Genomic DNA, 24,273 nt, shown 5'->3' with positions numbered 1-24,273 from the left:
TGTATCATGGAGAGATGTGTAACATCATAGTAAATATCAGTATGAATTCAGGACCCAGACTGTTTAGGGTGTTAATCCAGGCCCTGCAACTTACTAACTCTCCTTAACTTTCAGTGTCCCAGTTTACTAACCTGTGAATAGGAATTAACAGTTGTATCTACTTCATGATTGTGAGTAGTAAATGTTAAAATATACAAACTTTTTCTGCTGCTATTTACATTAGAATCTTTGTGAGAGCCTTATTTTGCATTCTAAAATTGGGCTGGGTGATAGAGGAAGTATCATCTGGGCTCTCATTTAGGTTTTGTTTCTTTGTGATTTATCTCCATTGGACTGCTTGCCTGCTTTTTTCATTGACGTTGTTTGCTGCCCTCTAGTGAACAAACTAGTTAGCAAGTGCTGCTCTTAATGTTGACTGTAGATGTTGTCTGACAGCTGGTCCTCTTAAAAAAAAATCTATATGAATCTAAAACCATGTCAATTTTGCACATTATTTTCTGCCTAAATTAAATTTTGAAGAGTGAGATTTATGATTCGTAAAATGAAGAAATAAAGGTATAAATTTCAGCAGTTAGCCTTTTCTTTGTTCAGTTATTGTGAATGAGCTATTTGGGAAACGAAAGGCTGCAGTTTTTTTTTTTTTAATATTTTTTTAGTTGTAGTTGGACACAATATCTTTATTTATTTTTATGTTTTGCTGAGGATCAAACTCAGCGCCTCCCATATGCTAGGTGAGTAGTCAACCGCTGAGCCCCAGCCCCAAGGCTGCAGTTCTTTAAGAAGTCTTTTTTTGAGCCAGGTACGGTGGTGTACACTTTTAATCCCAGCAACCCAGGAGACTGAGGCAGAAGGATCAGAAGTTCAAGGCTAGCCTCAGCAATATAGAGAGACCTTATCTTAAAATGAAAAATAAAAAGGGTTGGGAATGTGGCTCAGAGGTTGAGTACCCCTGGGTTCAGTCCGTAATACCAAAACAAAAAACAACCCCCCCAAAAAAAGCCTCTTATGAAGAGGTTGTAATAATGTCTACATACTTGGTATGCTTTGAGTTTGTACAGCTTATTTTTTGACTGGGGAGTAAACCAAAATGAAAACAACTTTTCTCAAACTAAAGCCATGGAAAGATTTTTGATGTTAATGGACCTGAAAACTTTAATACTGTGAAGATGGCAGTAGTCCCCAAGTTGATCAACAAGTTCAACTTAATCTCTGTTGAAATACTAGCTGGCCTTTTGGTAGAATTTGGCAAACTGATCCTAAAATTGATATGGGAAGAAAAGTGTACCTAGAATAGCCACAACTATTGAAAAATAATAATTTTGGGAGGGGTTAATGTTTCTCAGTTTCAAAACTTGATACTCAAAGCTATAGTAATTCAGACTCTGTTGTCCTGTCATAATGTTAAACATGTAGGCCAATGAAACAGTATTGAGAGTCTGGAAATGAGCTCATACATTTATGATTGTTTTTTGGCAAGGGCACTCAGACAGTTCAGTAGTGGAAAAAGAGTATTTTGTTTTTTTTTTAAACGATTAGTGCTGGAACAGCTGGATATCCACACACAAAAGAATGAAGTTGAGCCCTTACCAAATATAATGTATAAAACTTAACTAAAAATTGATCAAAGAACCCACATTGAAGAGCTATAAATCTATAAAACTCTTAGAAGAAAATAGTTGTAAATCTGTATGATCTTGGATTAAGGATTCGTTTTTTTTTAATTTATTTTTTTATCTTTTAAATAATTAGTTTCTTAGATATGATACTAAAAGCACAGCAACAAATAGATGAATTTCATCAAAGTTAAAACCTTGTGTTTCAAAGAATACCATCAAAAAAATGAAAAGACAACTCAGAGAATGGGAGAAAATACCTGAAAATCACACATCTAATAATGATCTAGTGTCAAATCAAGCCTATCCTTAATTCCACACCTTAAGTGCAGTTGAAGTCCATTTTTCCATATGTAATTTTTATAGAGATTTTGTGTGTGATTATGAGTCTACTCACCTTCCCTACTCATATTCTGCAAAGATAATGCCAGTGCAGTGCTATTTATACTGTTTTCAAGGGGAAATGAAATTTAAGGTAAAATAAAATACACAAATAGCCACGGCTAGGCATGGTGGCACATGTCTACAATCCTGTTCACTTGGGAAGCTGAGGTGAAAGAGTAATACAAGTTTGAAAATTATGGTTTAATGGACAAAAGGGAAAAAGTACATTAAATTCATAACATATTCAGATATAAAGCACCTGCTGTTGTTATATTGCTTAATTTAAGGCGTAGCTCCTCAGTGTTCCCATAATATGAAGTAAATAATAGGAAATTCTTTTTGCTGACACATGTCTCTCTTCAACCAATCAGAAACCAGTATGATTTGTATGTAATAATAGGGTTTATTTGGAGAGGACCTATAAGTAGGACTTAGAAGTTATAGCTGGCTATGTATTAGGGTTTCTTAGTTGTAGCCAAGAGAAAATTGGTCTGGTGTGTTTAGTTTTTCAGATTTAAGTTCTGACTCTAGAAATGTACAACCTTGATTTTTCAGTTACAGGTCTTAAAATGTTACTCACTCTTAATACTTATTGAGGTAACATCATTGATCACTGCTTTTACTTTTGATAAGACAATTTAATGGGCTGTGAAGGAAAAATTAACAGATATTTAGAGATAATTTTATGAGAATGTCTTCGAGGTTTCCATCACCATCTCTACCGATTTTCCTCTCACCAGAGCCAGTAGATTTAGGTTCTGTAACAAGTTCTTCTTGTTCACAAAATGAGCTAGACAATATTTCCCAACTTCTAAGGAAAATATCAACTGATATCAATGAAATTAAAGGAATGAAAGCAGCAATTTTGACGGTGGAAGCAAATCTTTTTGATCTCAGTGTTAGAGTGTCTCAGAACGAAGCAAAGATATTATCTTTGGAGGTTAAAATGAATGAATATTCAGCATCGACATCTGAATGCAACAGACAGTTGGAAGATTTTCAAGAGGAAATAGATTTTGAATCACAGTCAAGGGCTACTGATGTAAAAATAATTGGCTTCCTTAGAAATATTGAGAAAGGTAAACTCTGGTATCTTCTAGGTACTCATCGTTTGATCTTTATCTTCCCATACATCTTGACTGTAACTCTGACTTGGAGGCAGTAAGATATAGAAAAGTCAAATTTTTTTGACTACATGATTTAACTTAGAAACCTAGAATTTTTAGAATTCCACCTATTTTTAGTGGAGCTCTGTCAAATGATATAAAGATGAGCATAGAGACGAAGCAAATCTTTAAAAGTGAGAGAATGGTCCTGTTTCAAGTATCTGTGTGAAATTATTTTAAAATTTATAATTATTATCTACAGTTACGTTAAAGAGACCTGTTATGGTATTTGAATCTGGTATTTGGGTTCTAAGAACATTTTTTTTCTGTAACCTGTCACATGTCAGTTTTTTAGGTGTCCCGTAGGAATACAATTTGACCAAATGACCTCTGGGTTTCAGGTCCGTTTCTCAGAATTTGTGTATTTGCCACGATAATTTTGAAAGGAATTCATCCCTTTTTTTGGGGCACACCACTGAAGAGTAGTGTAATGTAACTTTGTTTTATTAGGAAATAACAAATGAAATATCAAATTGAGTGTTTTTAATTTTTTTTTTAATCTAATGAAATGTGGTACTTGATGAGAGATGGTCCACTTATATATTTGCAGTGATAAAGCAAAGCCTGTCCTTGGGAAACAACACATAATAGGTCCACTGTAGTATGTAACACTTTTTATTTTAAATGTAACACTTCTGTACGAAATTAGCAAGTTAGGTATGTAATATTGTTAAGCATTGGGACGAGAGGATACAGAGAAGTGTCAGTCCTCTCATGCAGCTAATGAAGATATAGTCATTTCTTGACTATTTTGTATGTAGTATGACTATTAGTAATATTATGAATTAATATTATAAATCTAAAATGAAGAACTAATATGAACCTTTTAATAATGAACCATCATCTTGGTGATGCATGTTCAGCTACTCGGGAGGCAGGAGGATCACAGGTTCTCAAGGCCAGCCTCTGCATCTTAGTGAGGCCCTGTCTCAAAACTGCTTGGGGATGTAGCTCAGTGGTAGAGTGCCCCTGGGTTCAGTCCTAGTTCTGGGGGAAAAAAGAAGTCATATTAGCACTCTTTAATTGAACACCTTTTCAGTTGGAGAGTCAAACACCTAACAAAGGAAATAGTCTCAGAAATGTGTCACTAGGTGATTTTATTGTCATGCAAATAGGTTTCTACAAACTAAGATAGTTGCAGCTGTCACTGGGCAGTACAATCCTGTGGACCAACATCATATATCTGATTCAACTGAAACCTCTTTAGCGGTGTTCTGACCACCTTCATGTTTGCCCATGTAAGGGCCTGGATGCTTCTGAGTGTTGTACTTGTTTGTTGCTCTTTCTGTATTCATCAAGGCCCATAGTTTACTTTTGAGAATTTTGTTTTCATTTTTTATTTGTTCTTTTTAGATATACAGTAGATACACATACATGGAGTAGAATTTATTCTAATTAGGATCCCATTTTTGTGGTTGTAAATGATGTGGAGTTTCATTGGTCATATGTTCACATATGAACATGGGAAAGTTATGTTCTGTCTTTTCCTATTTCCACCTTCCCTTCATTCCCCATTGTATAATCCAGTGAACTTCTACTCTACACCCCACCCTCCTCCCCATTGTGTGTTAGCAACCACATATCAGAGAGAACATTCAGCCTTTGGTTTTTTGGGACTGGCTTATTTCACTTAGCATAATAGTCTCCAGTTCCATCCACTTACTGACAAAATGCCATAATTTCGTTCTTCTTTAGGGCTCAGTAATGTTCCATTGTATATACCACATTTTCTTTATCTGTTCTCTGTTGAAGCACCTTTTTTGGACAAGATAATTCTGTCTTTTTCACATTTCACTGTCTTAATCATCAAAGATCAGAGGATCAGTATGGGGGAAGTGAGCAGTATTGGTGAGACCCCAGGTGACAAAGGGAGAATCTGGGTTTGCTGTGTTTATGATACAGTTGACCATGGCCAGTCTCTTGAGGCCCTCTGACTTTCCTCTGACTCTAACTCAGTTCTTCTCTCACAGGTTTTACTTCCAGCCCAAGAAAACTGGCTTTTCAGATGGAGAACCAGGAGTGTCCTTGCTGTTTTTGGTTTAATCTTGAGTACAGCTTTTTCTTATACAGGGATATGCCTGTGGTCTATAAATATTATCAAAGTGTATTGTCAAAGCTTTGTTGACTTTTAATTAAGAACTCAGAAAGATTAATTTCTAGGAAACAAATGCTGGTATTTGTATTTTAAGTTTAGTGAAGTTTTAAAATTTATATTCTAGGAACTCAACAGAGGCAATTATTATCCCGACTGCAAATTGACCCAGTAATGGCAGAAACACTGCAGATCAGTCAAGGTTGGTAATAAATTTTCACTGTAATTAGTAGTTTTCTGTTGCCATTGCCATTCCTTACCCCTCATTCATTGTGTCTTGTATTTCTTAGATCCTGCCCTAAGATGTTACACTTAGATCTGTGGAAATATTTTAGGGCTTGGAGATAAGATCTGCATTTTCCTCATATTGTATGGTGTTTTTATTTTTTACCTCATTCAAAACCTTTTTCCTGCCATTCCTCCTTGAATCCTGGCTGTTCATTCTCTTGCTGTCAGGGACAACTCAGGTTCTCTAACTTGCTCTTCCTTGTTAACCCCCTTTTCCACTACCCTGATGAGCTTTAGAATCCTGTACTTTATCCACTAGTCTTATCCTCACTTTGACTTCACTTGAGAATCTTATTGCCAAGGCCACATATAGAACATGTTTTAAAACCACTGTCATATAATTGTTTGTCTCACTCACCCCAGACATACATACCACGGGGAAATTCAGGACTGGGGTGAGTGCTTTAGTTGTTTCCTCAGTGCCCAACCCCTTCCACCTGGCACATTCAGTGCCTAATAAATTCAGGGGACCATGGGATACCTGAAATCTATTTTCCTCCTTTCTTCTGTTTACCCAAAGTCTGCTCTTTGTTAGAAGTTCTGGTCCTTGGACTCCTTCCCTTTCAACCCCTTTCTGAATTTTCTTCACCCTACAGTACAGAAATACAGTGTCTGTATTCCCTTACCCTTCTGCAGCTCTCTATCCCAGACAGATACCCTTTCCTTCTCTACGGATTCACCTTCATGCAGGTGCCAGATCCTACCCATCTGATGAGCATGACCATGTCACCATCTTCCTCCAGCTTGTCTCTGCCTTTCCTCTAGCTTTTTGCTTTTGCCTATGAAGTGTTGAGATGCTGTCCAGTCTTTATTTTACCCTCTCATCTTCCAGCATTCCATCCTGCTTTAGACATAGTAATTTTTCTCCCCAGAAGTTTGACAATCAAGATCTGTATACGCTAGACTCACTTCATCGGCTTTTGTGCATTCTTTTTTTTTTTTTTAAAACCTGCAAGTGCACATAAAGTTTGAAGTATCAAGTAGTTATTGTGTGGCTCATGAATGACTATAGTCCTTAAGTTCCTATCCTTTTTATCCCTGAGAAATCTTCAGTTTTTGCATATTCTACTTTTAAAAAAATTTTTTGAACATACCAATTTTGTTTCATGTTTGTAATACTTTTTATCTGAGAATGCTGAAGGTTTCTCACAATTCTTTGGATTTTTTCTTCCTTGGTCTTGTTTTCAAGTTGCTTGTTTTGACTGTTTCATGGTAGAGGCTTTCCCTGTGGGGATCCTTAGTTGTCTCTTACTGAGTGAGGCATTCAAAGTGGATTGATATTTGGTTCATGGGTTTGGGCGTGGGGGCTCTTGACTTCATATTTGAATGTAGGTCCTGTTATTGGGAGTTATTTGTCTTTCCTGTCTAGTTTTGGAGTGCCTTTAGGCCTTTCTTCTCAGGGTGGTTAGCTTTTCCAAAGAGGGCTGCATGGTGGGTTCCTCAGCATTAATTATTATGCAATGTTTACCTAACATACCTCCCCATTTCAGTGTGGACTTCTTTCAGTATGGCTTGGCATCCCTTGATGCAGGGATTCTCTGTATTTACCTTCTCACAAGCCTAAAATTCCACTGTTTTTGGTTTAATGTATGAAATGATTAAAGGTTATTTGAAAATCTACTACCTTTTAAACAAATTTTCATAATAAATATTTAGGTTGTTTTGTTGTGGAATGTGCTGTCAAAGACCATACTCTTTCATCCCTAGGCCTCTGCAGCACATCTCCACATCATTCAGAAGGTCTTCACTGGAGAGGTAGGGGTAGGTGTGGTGAGGGTCAAACAAATCAAATCAGTAGAACTAGTGTTTAGGAAAGACTGATTGCTTCTGAAGTGGACCCTTGAGCAGCATACCCCTCTTATGTCCTTCCCCTTTGCTGACATTTCCTGGGCTTTTGGAGAATCTCATGATCTAAATAGGATTGCATTGTTTTGGCTTAGAATTCAGTTTTTGCAATTCTGTTATTAATGCCTCCTCATCTGTTTTATACTTTCAAAATGTAGTTTTGTCTCCTTTTATAATTACTTTCTTTGTAGGTATATGCTTTGTTGTTTACCACTTGGGCTGGGTGGTGGGTACTCAGTGGTAGAGCACTTGTGGCATGTATGTGAGGCACCACAGATTTTTAAAACTAATCTTTATTGACAGTTTCATGGGGCTTCAGGAGGGAACAAAAGTAATGCAGGGTCAGCTTGCTCTGTCTACCAGAAGACATCTCCCACTCTCATCTGCTTGTGACCCAGGCTGCTGATGGGAAGCTTACAGAGGTGACCTGGTGGCTGGTGTATATGGGAAGCTGTGGTTTCGACACACACTTCCCTAAGCTCTGAGGCACATGACGCTTGCTTTCCATGTTTTCTTCGAGTTTTGATCCTTTGGCTTCCAGGACTCTGCTCTATTTGCTATTCCTATTCTCTAACAGCTTCTCTTCTCCACTGCTCCTCAGAAGGTAACCTCTTATCCATATCCCTGAGCTAAATTTTTTTGTGTTGCGGGGGGCGGGGGGCAGTACTGGAGCAATAACCCCGGGATGCTCTACCATTAAGCTTTATCCCAGCCCTTTTTATTTTGAGGCAGGGTCTTGCTAAATTTCCCAGGCTGTCTTTGAACTTGTAATCCTTCTGCCTCAGGCTTCTGAGTAGCTGGGATTAAGTGTGTGCCACTACACCTAGCTCCTCAGCGTTATTTTAATCTCGGTTTTGTGTTTCTCACCAGGTGTGAACTAGTGGAACTACTTTCTCTTAATACAGGGGGAGGAAGGAATGCTGCAGCAGATCAACTTCTGGGCTTTGCCTTTGCCAGTCAGGAAATCTCGGTTGGCAGTTAAAGAACTGGGGGCTATGAATTGGTCATCAATAATATGGAAAAAAATACTGTTTTTCAGGCTTCCTAGGAGGATTCAATGAGGTGGCAGCACTGAATTAATCTCTGCATCTATCTCTCCTCATCTTGAGGGTCAAATCTGTTTTCTTCCTAAACATCTAAGAATTCCACAAAGACTTGAGGCTAAATATGTCTAAAATTGAAATTTACATTACCTTTTAAATCTTCTCTTTTTCCTGTATTTCCCATCTCATCTTTCTCTCTTTCTCTTAACCATCTTGTTCCCCTTTGCCATCTTTTCTACTCTTGCTGGGGAGAGCAGGGGTGTCCCTTCCTGATAAGGTGGTTCGAATGGCAGCTCTTGGGACATCCTGGTGCTGATGGGGTGTGGAGTGTGTCTTCTCCCCCTCTCAGATATGTTATAGGGACAGAGGGTTGAAGAATCTCAGAACTCATGTCCTTCTGTAACACTGTTTTTCTAAAAACCAACTTGGTCATGTCACTTCTCTAGAAATCTGTTCATTTCTCATTACTTCCAGACCAGAATCCAAAGAATTGAGACATAAAACGTCCTTCATTGTATTCTTGCCACTCATCTGCTCAGCCTTCTGCACACAACCTGTGCAGCCACTCCACGTTTCTCCTTTTTCTCATAGACCTTGTTAACTCCCTTGTTTTGCCACATGTGCTTTTCTTTGCATGAAGTGCTTTCTTTGCTCTCTGGCACTCATTCCTTTAATACTCACTCAACTCTTCATCCTTGGCAAGCTTTTCCTTGATTCTTCAGTTTGAGCAGGTTGCTTTGTATTTTCCCAACACTTGTTTGTATCCCTTTGAGGTCGTGCTGTTCTGGAATTGTGTATATGTCTATTTTCCCCCCCTTTTCTTTGTGTATCTGGCATAGTACTCTCAGCTGTGTAGTAATTATTTGTTCAGGAGTGAATATCCTGTGAATTTTGGTCCCTGTTATTAAAAAATATTAAATTTAGTTGGTGGCATACTGATAGGTCAGCCATATCCATTCTGGGCTGTAGGTCTCATATATTATAGTCAGTCTCAAGCATATTGTAGATGATACGAGCTTGTGGTTATTTGCATTGAACGTCAGTGTAATGCCCATTTGTGATAATTCCCTTTCAAAGTAGTCCTCTATCTACAATCAGGTAGAAAATAAGCCACATGAATTATTTTTAGCAGGTTTTGTTCTTCTCTGTAAGGACTACTGTGTAGAATGAGCAAAATAGATTTTAGAAAAGTAGTTCAACATGTGTATCATGATTCTAGGCATCTATAATTCTCCATGTCTTTAGAAAAAACTGTTCTGCTTTTAGTGGTTGATAATATCCTTTTAAATGAATCTCAGGAGAACCTTTCTCTGTTGTAGGCAGGGAGTGTTCATTCAAGTCATGTGTAATGTGCCATATGAGGAAGGGACTACTTGAGTTCTTTGAAAAGATGTTTGGGATAGAATTACAACACTTTTCCTGAGAAGAACCAGTTGTGATTTTCCTTTGAAAGTAACTGTAATTTATAAAAGATTGACATTCTTCTCACATGTGTGATGTTGGGAATAAAAGGTGTATTCAAAAGTAAACATTTATGGCCAATTTTTTTGGCTCAGATTACTATGACATGGAATCCATGGTCCATGCAGACACAAGATCATTTATTCTGAAGAAGCCAAAGCTGTCTGAGGAAATAGTAGTGGCACCAAACCAAGAGTCGGGGATGAAGACTGCAGATACCCTTCGGGTACTTTCAGGACACCTTATGCAGACACGGTAGATGGTTTCTTTTTCTTGTGTAGCTAATTTGTGTGATTAGATAGTGCAGGTCTACCAGTAGTTCCCAGCTTCCCTCCTCCCTGCCCCAGTTTCCAGCAGTGGGTGCTTTTATTGATTCAGTAGCTAGGCCATGAATAGTTACCTGAATGCAGTTTTCAACAATTCCAGTTCATCTTTCTTATTCAGAAATCCATTGATCTACAAATAAAACTTAGCATATAATTTAGCTCAGTAAGAGTTTTTTTCTTTATGCACATGCACAAAATGAAATTTTAAAAGCCAGGTAACCAGAATCAGGACATTTTTCTAAAAACAGTTTGTAGATTGAGTTTGAGAGATTCTTCCCTTAGAAAATGGTTCAAGTATTCTATAAAGGAAGAAAAGTACAGATAATAAAATTAGTATAGACATAAAACTGCTGGCCATTGTGATCTGGGCATCTGTGTTAATTTTTTGGTTTTTTTTTTCCACGTTAACCTAGGGAGGATCAGGTGGACAGTGGAGTCAGTGTTGAGGGGAGATTGTCTTTAGTAAGCACAAGTTAGGTCACTGGTGATGCTGCAGTGACTAGGCATGGCCACCTTGTGTTATCAGGAATCCTCTAATGCTGTACTTGGAATCTTAGCAAGTCTTTTTTTACTGAACCAAACACCAAGCAAGGGAGTAATAGTTCTGCTGAAGAGCACTTTAGGAGCTCAGCGTTTTGTGTTTGTTTCCCTAATTCTATGGTATTTTTTATCTGTCTGGCAGAGATCTTGTACAACCAGATAAACCTGCAAGTCCCAAGTTTATAGTGACGCTGGATGGTGTCCCCAGCCCCCCAGGATACATGTCAGATCAAGAGGAGGACATGTGCTTTGAAGGAATGAAACCCGTAAACCAAACTGCAGCCTCAAACAAGGGACTCAAAGGTCTCCTCCACCCACAGCAGTTGCAGTTGATGAGCAGGCAGCTTGGTGACCCAGATGGTAGCTTTTCCTACGGTGTGTTGAGAGCTCAGATTTTCCCTTCTCAGGGTGCTGACTTGTAAAGGGAATCCTTGACTTCTTTCTTTTACCTTAAATAAATATTGGTTGGAGGCCTGGCTTTTATTTATATTCAGTAATGGCCTTTTCTTCTTTCAGACAAAACCATCTGTTATATCTCAGACGTTTTCTCCTGTGTTTCATAGCGGGGCTGTTATCCACACTTAAATGGAGTTTGGTGATGAAATCTAAATTGCCACATAACTATGCTTGTTGAAGAATGAACCATCATCTTGATGCCTTGGCTACTTTATTTTTTTTCCCCTCCCTTTAGAAACTGCTGTCACTCTTTCATGATACCAGCAGTAATCTTTTATCAATTAACTTGAGAGAAAAGTGAATTTGGATTTTTGATGCTCTTTCCACCTCTGTAAAATTTCTTAAAGAGTTTTTCACCTTATCTATCAGGATACATCTTAGGATTGAATATTGAAGCATAATATTTAACAGAAGTTACATGAGACTGCTTCAGGTAGTGCTATGCATTTAGGCAGGCAGATGTTTTTTTATCACCAACTTTTCTTGTCCCCCCGGATACCAGTGGAAGGAACTATAGTACCACTGCTCCTTTTTCATTCATGATAGGGAATTTTTAGAAACATCTTTCATTGGCAGGAGAGAGAATTCTTAAATCTTAAAAATGAACAGATTCAAAGAAAAACAGTAATTTAAAAAATTTTCCCCAAGTACCCCTCTTATTGCCAGAGATATAAAAATGTATTGAATATTTTGCCAATTGCTTAAAGTATACTGTTGAGGGAGATGATGAGTTAGTGAGATAATACTGTTATCTTGGAGTGCTTTTCCTTTTGTGAGCCAGTGATATAGGTGTCATTATTTTGGTTTGTGGAAGGAGTTGAAAATTATGACCCTGTTAACAGGGAAAATTTAAAAATAGTTACCAGGGATGAACTGCAATAGTCAGGTAGTATAGCTTTCTTGACTTGTGTGTTTTGTCTAAAATAGAGGAAGTTCTGTTTTTTTTTTTTTAAACTACTCTTATGTATCTGTTTTTAAATTTTTTTTCCCTGTGTTTCAATTTGATAGACTAATATTTTTTGTCAGGATCTAATTTCATTCTAATGTGGGTGTTCATGTTAGGCTGAGTTGGTATGTACAGTAGCAGTGACACGATGAATAATATGTTAGTGACAATTCTTGCCTAGGTTACACAGGTGCCGTGGCCGTGGTGGACACAGCTGGGATGAGTGGTGAGCTTCCTTTCCCAGTGCTGTGGTTAGGGTTTGCAGTGATTTGCTCCTGCCTGAGGAAAGCTTTGTAGTAACAAGGACATGAGTGTGGCATGAGAGATTCCTGAAGAGCTGTCACAAGGAGTATCTGCCTCGAAGAAGGGAGTTTTGAAGTTCTGCTTTTTAGTGGTATTACAGAGTGCCACCCTACTGGCCATCATTTTCTGGCAGCATAGATTTTGTAGCTTTCAATAAAAAGTAAATTTGTCTCTTAAAACTTAAATATGAAGAGTTGTAATAACTTATGAAATAAATGTCAGTTGAGGAAAACCAGAGGCATGACTTTTGTGTCTGTTGCTTAGGGTTTTCATCAGAGAAATTTTCCTTGTAAAAAGTGTTTCATTTCCTTAATATTGTTAAGTATTTTGCTATTTCAGTCCTTTTCCCAGCCATGCTGCTTTTTGATAATTAATTTTCATTTGCCCTGGGTCCTCGTGTGTATGCCACAAATGTGTTGTTTAGGAGGAGGGCAGGACATGTTTTCTCCTCAAGAATAAAAACAGAAGTTTAAAAATTAGGAAATTCCTCTTCCCAGGCTCTGAGGTATTCTTTAGATCTTAGATCTAAAGCTGAATTTAAAATAAATGACTTTACCAATTTTCTTTATTTTGTGATGCTGGGCTTGCCTTGCTCTTGCTAGGTAAATGCTCTGTCACGGAGTTACATCCCAAGTCCCTACTTTTTTTTTTTTATATATATATATATTTTTAGTTGTAGATGAACACGATATTATATTTATTTTTATGTGGTGCTGAGGATTGAACCCAGTGCCTCACACATGCTAGGCAAGCTCTCTACCACTGAGCTACAACTCAAGCCTGCCCCTACTATTTTAAAAGTAGAATAGAAAGTTTATGTATTAGGCGTGGTCATAATAGCTGTTTAATGATGCTCCTGTCTGGGCTATGTGATTGGATTCAAGTTCCATGTTCTGTAAGGAGGACAAAAGTTGTGTCCTAGGATCAGTAAATTAGGTTATAAGTGGTTGCCTCTTTTGCATTCTTCTTTCCATATAACCATCAGATTCTAAGGAAGACATTTTCTCTTTGTATAGATAAGGAAACTCAAGTACAGTGACGGTAGATAACACCCAGTATGTCTAGCTGAGCTCTTAAGGTGCAGAGCTAGATTTGACCTGCCTGACCTCAGGCAAGAGGACTGGAGGAATACAGCTGCAGTGATAATTTACTTTCATAAACACAAATATGAACACATAACATGTAACACCATGATGCTATTTTTTTGGCTGTTATGTTAGGCCAGAATCGAGCAGCTGATAATGGCCTTTAGGTATAATTTGAATTGTTTTATTCAGTGTTCTAAATGTAAATTAGTTGTAAGCATTTTTAAAAAAAGGCATTAAAAAAAAAAACTGAAATGGGAGGATAAATATCTGGCAACACAGGTCCCCTCTCCTGTGCCATAGGAATTGACCTAATTGGACATGAATTAGTGGAGAGGCAGTGAGATCATTCCAGGTTGCTGTTCTTCCCCTCTCTCTTTCTGCCAATTATCATTCTATACTCAGCCATATTTTCTCTGAGAGATGACTTGCCCAGCCCCTATAGACAATGACATTTCTGAAACATTTTAAATAAAGCTGTTTTCCTCTTTTTAGACAGTGCTGTGATTTTAGCACCCAGACTTAATGAATATACCTCATCAAATGGGAACACATTTGAGCACTCAGAATCTTGCTGGAATATGAAATTTTGTTTATATTTCCTTATCACCTTATGTTTTTGGTTTCCATTTAATTTTATTAGCTCCCAACTTGACATCCTCCCATGTCTTTTATATTTAATTCAAATGATACTGAGATTTTGATGAAAATTTGGGCCTTAGGTATGTAATCACTGTTCACTTTTCGTTTTTACAATGAGAGGAGTATAGTTATAGTCTCCTTCCTGGTAATCTTTTTTTTTTCCTATGGAATTTTGTTTATACTATAGTTAATCAGATTTGGGCTCCTGTATTATATAGGATTGTAAACTTAACATGTTAAGATTTTAAGACTGGGGTTTAACGGAAGTTTATTAAAGGAACCATGTACTGAATTGCTCATAATTAATGAGATACTTTTAATTCTTTCCCCTTTGTAGCTGAGATGAGTGAACTGAGTGTGGTACAAAAACCAGAAAAGCTTTTGGAGCGCTGCAAGTACTGGCCTGCTTGTAAAAATGGGGATGAATGTGCATACCATCACCCGATTTCACCTTGCAAGTGAGTAACATAAAACTGATGCTGGTTTTCAGTTCTGTGGGGTTGTTTTTGGTGGATAAGTTTGATTTTCATAACTAAATACAGTCATGTGTACCGTGGCCCTCGGTAGAGTAGCTTACTTGTGCTGCATGCATACAGGTGTGTTTTGGGGGGGGGTGCTTCTTTTGCTTTGGACCTATTAGATAACTGAAATGTCTGGGTTCCTTAAATGTTTGTACTTAAGGAGATAGGTACATAACTGCCTCTGTTAGTATTACTGTGTTCACAGGCAAAAATTTTGTTGGGGATTTGGGGAGAAATTTAGTTATGGTAATGGAAAAGTATTTTTAAACTTCATTTAGTTTTCTTTGACCAGCTAGCTGGTTCGTGAGATAGCTTTTAGAATTTTTCTCTTGTCCCGTGGATAGAGTATTTCCACATTTTAATTACTGTAATGAAATTTTGATGTGGGAGTAATGTGGTTACACATAAGGAGACCATGAATCTGTAGCACAGTACCTGGCCCATAGGATGTGCTTGCTGTATTGAGTTTATTTCACAAATGATAGACATTACTGATAAAGTATCATGTCTCTTAACTCTCTCACACACACACACACACACAAATCTACCTTTTCTGATGGTTTGGCTTTTGTTTGAAAACCTTTTTGTGTTGCTCCGGGCTTTGAAGGACATAGTTTTATCCTATTATAATATTTAGCCTCATTTAAAAATGGGAGAATTTTTTCCTCTGACTTCTGCATTTCTTAAAACAAGTAGTGATGGAGTACAAGAAGCCACTTTACAAAAAAATAATAATGCATTGAGAATATTAACTGTGAATAATGTGCTTTGTTTTGTAGAGCCTTCCCCAATTGTAAATTTGCTGAAAAATGTTTGTTTGTTCATCCAAATTGTAAATTTGACGCAAAGTGTACTAAGCCAGATTGTCCCTTTACTCATATGAGTAGAAGAATTCCAGTACTGCCTCCAAAACCAGGTTAGTGACTGTATACTACTGCATTTAGGTTAAAAAAAAGAAAGCATGAGAAAAAGAAATTTAGAAATAATTTTGACATGGTCAATTAATCATACTAGTCTTACAGAGCTAGTATGCCCATTCTAGAGAATTCTGAAGTATTTTATCTTGACTAGTGAACACATAAAACTTAGCATACTAATTTAAGTGGTTTGCACCTCCATTAAAATCATCATTAGGGCTGGTATTGTGGCTCAGTGGCAGAGTGCTTGCTAACATGACGCACTGGGTTTGATTCTCAGCACTGCATATAAATAAATAAAGGTCCGTTGACAACTAAAAAGGAATCATTAGATTGCAATAAAATTATTTTGTCAAATGTGATATTCTTTATTCTTACATTTGTCAGCAGTTACAACACCAACACCATCTTCTAGTAGTCAGCTCTGCCGTTACTTCCCAGCATGTAAGAAAATGGAATGTCCCTTCTACCATCCAAAAGTAAGAACTTGTATTTTCCCCAAAATCATTTTAGTGTGGAAGATCACTAAGAAATTGCATCTCTTCCTCTCTTTGTCCTTCCCAGTGTTATATCATTTTTGTCAGTTGACTTTATTGTCTTCAAGAACTGTTTTAAGTTGGTTCTTGGTTGTTGCTGAGCTCTGTGGCTCTTCATGTTAAGTGGTCTGAACCTCTTTCATGTTAGTTATTTTGAGCTCTGAGAGGATAGGGGTCAGCTTTGCTTGCCATATTTTCCGTTTTTTCCTGCCCCTGAGCATTTGGGATTTTTTTGTTTTTTTAACCTCATAACAAACTGAGATAATGAAGTTCAGAATTATTGCTTTACTTGAACTGATGGTTTTGTGTGCTAAAGATTGTTGATGTATCAGTAGCTGGCTGCTCAGAGTGAATATCTCTGAAATACCAGCCTGAAGATTGTTATTTGAAAGGCTTTCAGGGTAGGGGACATAGCTTAGTGGTAGAATGCTTAACCAGAATATGTAAGGCCTCATCACAAACTCACAAAAGCTTTGATGAGGGATGTTAGGCAGTTTATGGAGGGATAAATACTATATTGATTAGAAGTCTGTATGGTATGCTAAGGTTTGAAATTCTACTTGCTGTGATTCTTTGATTAGGATTTTGCATCCCAGGGAAAGGTTCATTCATCAAGGGTTGCCAGGTATCTTACTCCATTAATGGTTAGGGGTGGGCTGGTTACTCTCAAGTTGTGTTTAATTTTATGCATGTTATTGAATGCTGCTGTTTTATTCATGCTGTTGTTTCTATGTAGCACTGTAGATTTAACACTCAGTGTACAAGACCAGACTGTACATTCTATCATCCCACCATTACTGTACCACCAAGACATGCCTTGAAATGGATTCGACCTCAAACCAGGTAAAGATGAAAATTAATTCTTTTGATGTCATTTTCAAATATTTTTCTAGTATGTAGCTTATTTAATGTATAAATCCAGAAACCTGGGAGAAATTGAACTATCACTCTTTTCTTTTTCTTGTTTAACTGTACCAGGGACCCTTTAGCAAAATGATTTACTATGGACCAAATTTTATTTTATCTTGTGATTACTTATTTTTATCCTACACATCAGATTTCTTTGAATTCTGATCATAAACTATGCTATGTGTGTATGTAGTACTTATGAATCTCAAATCATTTTCTTAGACATTAGCAATTGTAAACTATAAAAAGGAAGTTTGAACATAATTTATTGTGGCCTATATTTGAGTTACATATTTTGTTTTATAAAATTGACTTTTTTTTTTTCTTAAACAAAGTCTGATGTAACTGCATGACCAATATTCCTTGTCCAAAGAAACTCCTTAGCTGGCTGAATGATACATCTGGGTACAAAGCAGTTTATTAAAAGTGTTTTTTTGGTTTTTGTTTATTTAGTGAATGACGCCCAGTCCTATCTGGTGGAAGATCATGCAGTTTGAAAGGTTCCATCTACTGATGAAAGATAATTCTACAGAATTTGTCGAATCTTTGAAACTTGGAATATATTGCTTTCATAACATGAAGTTTATTGTCTATCTGAAGTGTCTAATTTTTCAAGTTTGTAAGTTTATTAAGTAGTTTTAACATTGGGTGTTTTGTTGTTGTTTTGATTATGAAAAGACAGTTTAAGGAAAAGCTAAATTCTATTAAAACATTTGAGGCATGTTTGTACACTGCTGCTTCAGTCTCAGCACATGCCATCATTGTTAGTGATGGTTCTTTCAGTTTAGGACCACTGGCTGTACTGAGGAGTGCTGTTATTTTGAAAGCAGAATTGCTTTCACTCTTCCCAAAGATGATATGATGTTTGTAGTCCACCATGAAAACAGGAGTGGCCAAAAGTATTGAGGCAGCTTAAAATAGTCACTCAAATCTGTTTTAATTTTTAAAAGAATTTAGTTAGAAAAACATGGTAGTACAGGCCTCTGAGTTTGAGTGCCACTTTGGTGCAGTGGTCCCTATGTCCCTTGCCTTCTGTGAAAGGAGTGGGATGGGCATAAACAAGAAAGCAATTGGAATGACAAGTGCAAAAAATATGAACAATTCCTTTAAAATACTTTCATTTACTATTAACATACTTTTTAAATAAACTTTTTGGGGAACTACATTGTCACAAAATATACAAAAATTTTTACAAGTATATACATTAGGATCAGAGAAAACAAACTTTTAAACAGATTATAAATATATATTCCCACATTCTGAAAAATAACATTCTCAGAAATAACTCCACAGAAAATACACTTGGTTACTACTGAAGATCATTTTTGAAATGTAAAAATTAGATTTAAGTCATATTTTTAAATGACAGAGCTATATAATTACAGAGATCAGATGGGTAAACTGCAAGACAGGATGAAACTTTTGGCCTACTGTATTTATTGAGTTTTGTGTGTGGTTTTTAAAATTGTTAAGGCAAGATGTGTCCAATGCTTTAGAATTAAATAACAAACAGATAATTGATTTTATTGATGTATAGTAGTGTTTTTAAAAATTAAATCTTAAAAAGTGGTTAGTAAAGAGTGAATTAATGCAGATGGGATAATAAAGATTCAGATGTTTTCAGGACCAAATTAACTGTTTAAAAAAAAAAGATTGACTTAGTCATATTCTTGAAGGATGGATAATAAACCCACATCTATAAAAAGCATTTTAAGATCATAAAGCCAGGCTTCTACTGTTGTGATCATTGGTTTTTCCATTGGGAGAAGAAACAACTAGTTGTTAAACCATTTGGTGAGCTGCACTTGGCTGTGGAGATCCCAAAATGAAGACTTGAAACACTGAAAGAACAAAGCACACAAGGGCGGTACAACCACTGTGCTAGGCTAGGTGAGGTGACAGTCCCCTTCATTCTCAGAGTGCTCCACTGAATTTAAGGCATTTGTTCATTTCAGTGTTGATGCTTTGCATCTCTGCAGAAGAAATTTGTTTTTAAATGATTTATTTAAACTATCATTTATAAATGGTTTCTAGTTTTCATAGTTCCATTAGAACAAGGGCTTAAGTGGTTTAGCGTAAATCTTTTACATGGAAATAACATGCTAAAATCTGATTGTTTTAATATTTATCTTTCAGTTTGTGGGCAGCTTAAAATTGACCCTAAAATATTTGTTGGTTGGTCTAACAGAGTCTAAAATGAACCACTATAAAAACAGAAGGGGGATGAAGATGGTTGGTGATAATGAAGTAAATAATACCAAAGTGTGTGATGTGCTTTGGCATGCATGTATAGACATAAAAGAATTGGGACTACAGTGGCCACCAGTCTCAAGTTGTAAATTCAGGAGCATAAATGCTGCACACAAAAATAATTCTCTAGGCTAAAAAAATATAGGGCAGATTTTATGTGGTCATGTTACACCTTCCCTTAGTTGATGGCTAATACAGCAAGGTGGTAAGATGCCCACTTAAGTCAAGGTGACCTTCAGTCAGGAAACTGCCATAGCAGTGATTAAGTGATTAAGGCTGACTTACCAGGTTAGTCACTTTGATGGACAAAAATGCAATGGAAGCAGTTTGTGCTATATAGATTACTTCCTTAAGAATATAGTTTGACTATATTGTGATGGAATTGAAATTTTTGTCTTCCTCAAAACGACACACTTAATAATGAAAATTTAAAACTACAACAGGCTCAAATTTGCAGTAATTTTCTTTTTACGTGAGGTTGGCCCCGGATGCCTTTTCCTTTAATTTCTTCATAAAATATGTTGAATAGAATTAATATGAAGTTTTGTTTAATTTAGGAAATCCCGCCCCCCTTTCTTTTGTGGTACTGGGGATGTAACCCCCAAGGCCTTGTGCACGCTAGGTAAGCACTGCTTCCACTGAGCAATACCCCCACAACCTTATTTATTTATTTTTTAATTTTGAGATGGGGTTTTGAGTTTCCCAGGCTGGCCTTGGACTTGTGATCCTCCTGCCTCAGTCTCCTCAGTAGCTTGCATTGGAGTTGTATACCACTATCCTTGGTTTAGGGAAATTTTATTTATTTATTTTTTGGTACTGGGAATTGAACCCAGCGTGGGATGCTTAACCACTGAGCCACATCCCCAGCCTTTGAGACGGGGTCTAAGTTGCTGAAGCTGACCTCAAAACTTGCAATCCTCCTGCCTCATCCTCCCAAATCACTGGGATTTACAGATATGTGCTACCACACCCAGCTAGGACAATCTTTTATTGTGAATAATGACAGAATATAGTCTATGTGTCAAGTTTCTTTAATCCCTCATTCAACCCTTGAGAGACAGCTATTTTACTTTTAAAACTGACCAGGTTCAATCACTGATTAGGCTTTCTGTGATGTAATTTAGTCATTTTAGTATTCCCAGTGTTGGCCACAGAAAATAGATATTGGGAATCTTCATTATGTATTACCAAACTAAACTAGGAATCCCAGAAATCTAAGGGTTTCTATTACCTATTATACTATAAAAGAAAATAACAGTAAATTAAAAATTTATAGGACCAGTAGTACATCTTTAACTTCTTTACATTTAGAAAAATATATTTTTAAGCAGCACTCTATTTAATTTTCAGTCTTCAAGAATCAGTAGATAGACTAAAACAGCAAATTCCTGAACAGTGATTACTGATCTTTGGCAGCATTTAAAGTGAAAAGGACTGTGGATCTAAAAGTTCAACCTCAATCCACTAAGAAGGGATTCTGACAAGTTTTCAAATGGACCTAGGTTCATATATTTTGGAAATTAGCTGATGGAGGGGTGGCAATATGTCTAACTAAAATTTTCCCAATAGAAAAAGCTATAAAAGTTTTATACCAATAATTATTAAATTATGTTTGTGTGAATTTAATGTTAATCAAATGTTTAATATGCAGTGCTTTCTTCCACTTAAATACTATTGTTATCTGAAAACCTTAAAAAATACCCCAAAACTGTAGACCACTGGAAATGATTGTTCATCATACTGCCTTCCTAATAATGAGGCTATAATCTTAAAATTTCAAATATAGAGATGGCTTTTAAACAAAAAGATTTGACAGCTTAGAAGTGAAAATATAGCAAGTCATACACTACTAACTTTGGATTTGTTCCTCAATTCAAACTACAAGGAGAAATGTCCTTATAGTTATTAATGTATGAGAAACATTCTCCAGGAAAACTTGTGTTTGTTTCCATAGGGAAAATGTTTGCCTTTTGAAAACTGTTCTATTAGGGTGAGGTGGCTTTTCCTTTCTAAATGGAAATGCAAGAATAAAATACTTAATTGGAAAAAAAAAAAAGAAATAGTTTTCCTAAAAGGAAGATGAAAATTTTCCGAGTTGGGTTTTTACATTTTGGAGTCTTTTGAGGAGTGCTGTACCCTACATCTCCCCAACAGGTTTGCCAAAATTGCACTCCTCAATAATAATGGGGTGGCTTTTATCAACGAGTATTCAATCCTTCCTTCAATGTAATTATCTGGCAGTAAATGAATTATGGACAGTGTGTATAGCAAATGTTTTGAACTTAGCAATCTTCTACTAGTCTTGATGATTCTGGGCATCTCTCCCTGTTAGTCTGCAGTTAGCACCACTTGACCATGCAGAGTTTGGTTTTGGTTGTTTTTCTTCTTTGTAATTCTGATCTCTAAAGACTGTTAATATGTGTTGTCTTCCCAACATCCATTCTTTCAGTGAGGCATATGTACACATTTCCAGACAAATAAACTGCAATCAGAAAAAAAAAAAATGTAAGGGAGTTCATTACATTTCTAGATTTTCAGAAGTTTGTATTTCCCATTAACTCTTTATTCTGTATTTGCATAAGTATATATATACTACCTTTAGAAAATGTTAAATTTATTAACCAGAGCTTACAGAAGTTTTATATTAAATAGTAAAAAGATAGTCTGCTCTTCTTGGACTAAGAAAGCTACTGACCTGCAATCATCACCTCCAGCGCTGATAACATGTCGATCGCCATTGGTAAATCGAATATTTGTCACATGGGGTGAGTGACCCAAGAACCTTTTGTGCTTTGCCTAAAGAACAATGACAGACAAAACTCAGAACATTTTATTTAACAAAAATTAAAAGTTGTTATTAGGAACCATAAACTTTTAATCACAAGAACTATGGAGAGAGAAGGGAGTTAGGACCACACCCAATGATTAAAATTTTCTTTCAGAGACAGTAACAGATCTATACTTAACACAAACCAGGTTATCTGGGCAGTCAGATGTCTTCAGGTCTCTGAAAGATTTTAAGAAAAGCATTGGAAATTTGATAACTGACTTTTAAAGGTTTGCTAAAAAGATATCAGAGGTATTATTGGAGGGAGACCTTTTTAGTTGTTGATGGACATTTATTTTATTTATTTATATTGGTGCTGAGAATTTAATCCAATGCCTCACATACGCTAAGCAAGAGCTCTGCCACTGAGCCACTATCCCAGCCTGACATTTATTTTATTTGCTTTCATTTGTGGTAATGGATTTAGGAGACTTGAAAAAAGGGTGCAAAAATTTGAAAGTATGAAACATTTGAAATATGCTTTTAAAAGTCGAGTCCAAACATTTGAATATTTCCGAAAAAGTACGAATGATCACATCTAAGCTATTTGTAAAATGATAGAAATACTAAACAAAAAAAACTTACAAATTTTTCCGGACATGGGAAGTCAAATAATTTAACCATGCCAAAGTCATCTCCTGTTACAAGGCTGATTCCTGAATGAGATACACAGGCACAGTTGACATCGGCTTTCTCGGCATGCCTGGACCAGATTCCCATAACTTCATCTCCTAGAATACTAGAGAGAAAAAGAACATCCACAGAGTAAACACAGATGGATTCACTATCCTGAAAACAATCCTTATCAGTCTGTATATTATCCTGTCATTTAAAATAAAATAAGGCAGGTTGGAGGACTGGATTTCATCTGGATGTTAACTCCTACCTTTTAAAAATTGAAGTTCTATAATATAATAAGGGTTTTTGAAATTATCCTTTTAAAAACCCAGTTAATACTTTAGGAAAGCTGACTGAATTATTTTTCAAATTAAAAGTGATATCTATGCTATAGGAATTTGTCATTTTTTCATTGACCAAAAGGATGGATGCTCCTGGTGACCTGTCATACCGTCAGCAAATTTATCAAATAGATAAGCTTCATTTCTAACAACGCTAGTGTAACATTCCTTTGAGTAGAATATTACTACTACATTACTTAATAGCACCTAACATATATTTTTATTGCCTGTTTTAATTTTAAAAAAGATTTTTGTATTTGTTGTACCAAGAATTGAAGCTAGATATATCCCTTGACCCTTCAAAAAAAATTTTTTTTGAGGCAGGGTTTTTGTTGAGTTGCCTAGACTGGCTTAGACTTGAGATCCTCCCAAATCACTGGGATTATAGGTATGCACCTTTGCACCTGTCTTTAAATGTTCAGGAACATATCAGGGCATTTTAAAAATCATAACTTCGATTTTTAAAAAAATTTCTTTATAAGAACTTGGTAAATCATGGAGACTGATAAAGCACGTAAATATGTTCAATTCAAAGGGATGCAGCATGAACATAAAATTATTTTCCTAAGAGTTCAAGATATGGTAACAGAAACATGGAACTCAATTACTATTCCCTTGTGGAATGGCTCTTAACTATTCAGAAACAGGATTTTCCAAGTTACCTAAAAAGTTGCTGCTGCCCTTTCATGCAGTATTTACCTAGTCCATGTAGCCCAAGTAATTCTGTCAATGGCAGCATGATCCAAAAGATGTTTTCCTGAAGGCACTTCATAGACAAGCCGTTTATAGCAACCACTAGAGACCTTTTGTCAAAGTAAAGTGAGACGAGAATCCCATTAGGTGAAGGCAAAATCCACAAGGGGTTTATAGAACACTGGCAAATTGCTACTTTGTTTTACATATTTTAATGTGAAGAATGCCAAAGTCACTATGGGGAAAAGGGTAAGTGGGAAGGAAATGGAGAGAATGTAGGCCAGAGTAGTAGATGTGTAGGATGAACATATCTCAAGGCTCAAAGTGCAACATGAGAACTACAGGTAGTAAAATTGTATTGTATTTGATACTCATGCTAAATAAGTAGATTTAGCCAGTCTTGCCACAAAAAGAGAAATGGGTTTCTGAGATGATGAATATGTTAATTTTCTTCACTATAGTGACTTTTAC

At 36.4% G+C, this 24,273-nt stretch overlaps 2 protein-coding genes across 12 annotated transcripts in view; one reads left to right on the top strand and one right to left on the bottom strand.

Annotated features, from left to right (window-relative positions):
- Zc3h14 (zinc finger CCCH-type containing 14) overlaps positions 1-17,654 on the top strand; it is a 49,739-nt gene extending 32,085 nt beyond the window's left edge. For 3 of the 11 annotated variants that reach the window (XM_058577797.1, XM_046440701.2, XM_046440703.2), the window contains 8 exons: positions 5,383-5,457; positions 9,988-10,147; positions 10,901-11,133; positions 14,528-14,648; positions 15,491-15,627; positions 16,016-16,107; positions 16,901-17,007; positions 17,527-17,654. In XM_058577797.1, coding sequence (XP_058433780.1) covers positions 5,383-5,457; positions 9,988-10,147; positions 10,901-11,133; positions 14,528-14,648; positions 15,491-15,627; positions 16,016-16,107; positions 16,901-17,007; positions 17,527-17,533 — 932 coding nt within the window. In that variant the 3' untranslated portion in view covers positions 17,534-17,654. The remainder of the gene's footprint in view (positions 1-5,382; positions 5,458-9,987; positions 10,148-10,900; positions 11,134-14,527; positions 14,649-15,490; positions 15,628-16,015; positions 16,108-16,900; positions 17,008-17,526) is intronic. The other 8 variants (XM_058577800.1, XM_046440704.2, XM_046440702.2 and 5 more) reach the window with 7 other exon arrangements.
- A 511-nt stretch (positions 17,655-18,165) lies between these two features.
- Positions 18,166-24,273, bottom strand: part of Eml5 (EMAP like 5) — a 190,995-nt gene continuing 184,887 nt past the window's right edge. Inside the window, exons 39-42 of the mRNA XM_046440696.2 lie at positions 23,809-23,912; positions 22,736-22,889; positions 22,019-22,119; positions 18,166-21,805 (exon numbers count right to left, since the gene is read on the bottom strand). Coding sequence (XP_046296652.1) covers positions 21,769-21,805; positions 22,019-22,119; positions 22,736-22,889; positions 23,809-23,912 — 396 coding nt within the window. The 3' untranslated portion in view covers positions 18,166-21,768. The remainder of the gene's footprint in view (positions 21,806-22,018; positions 22,120-22,735; positions 22,890-23,808; positions 23,913-24,273) is intronic.

The sequence above is a fragment of the Marmota monax genome, unplaced genomic scaffold (genome assembly GCF_021218885.2).
Source record: "Marmota monax isolate L192 unplaced genomic scaffold, Marmota_monax_Labrador192_F-V1.1 WCK01_AAM20220418_F8-fsc00017, whole genome shotgun sequence".
Taxonomy (NCBI): domain Eukaryota; kingdom Metazoa; phylum Chordata; class Mammalia; order Rodentia; family Sciuridae; genus Marmota; species Marmota monax.
This window is presented reverse-complemented; position numbering and strand designations above follow the sequence as displayed.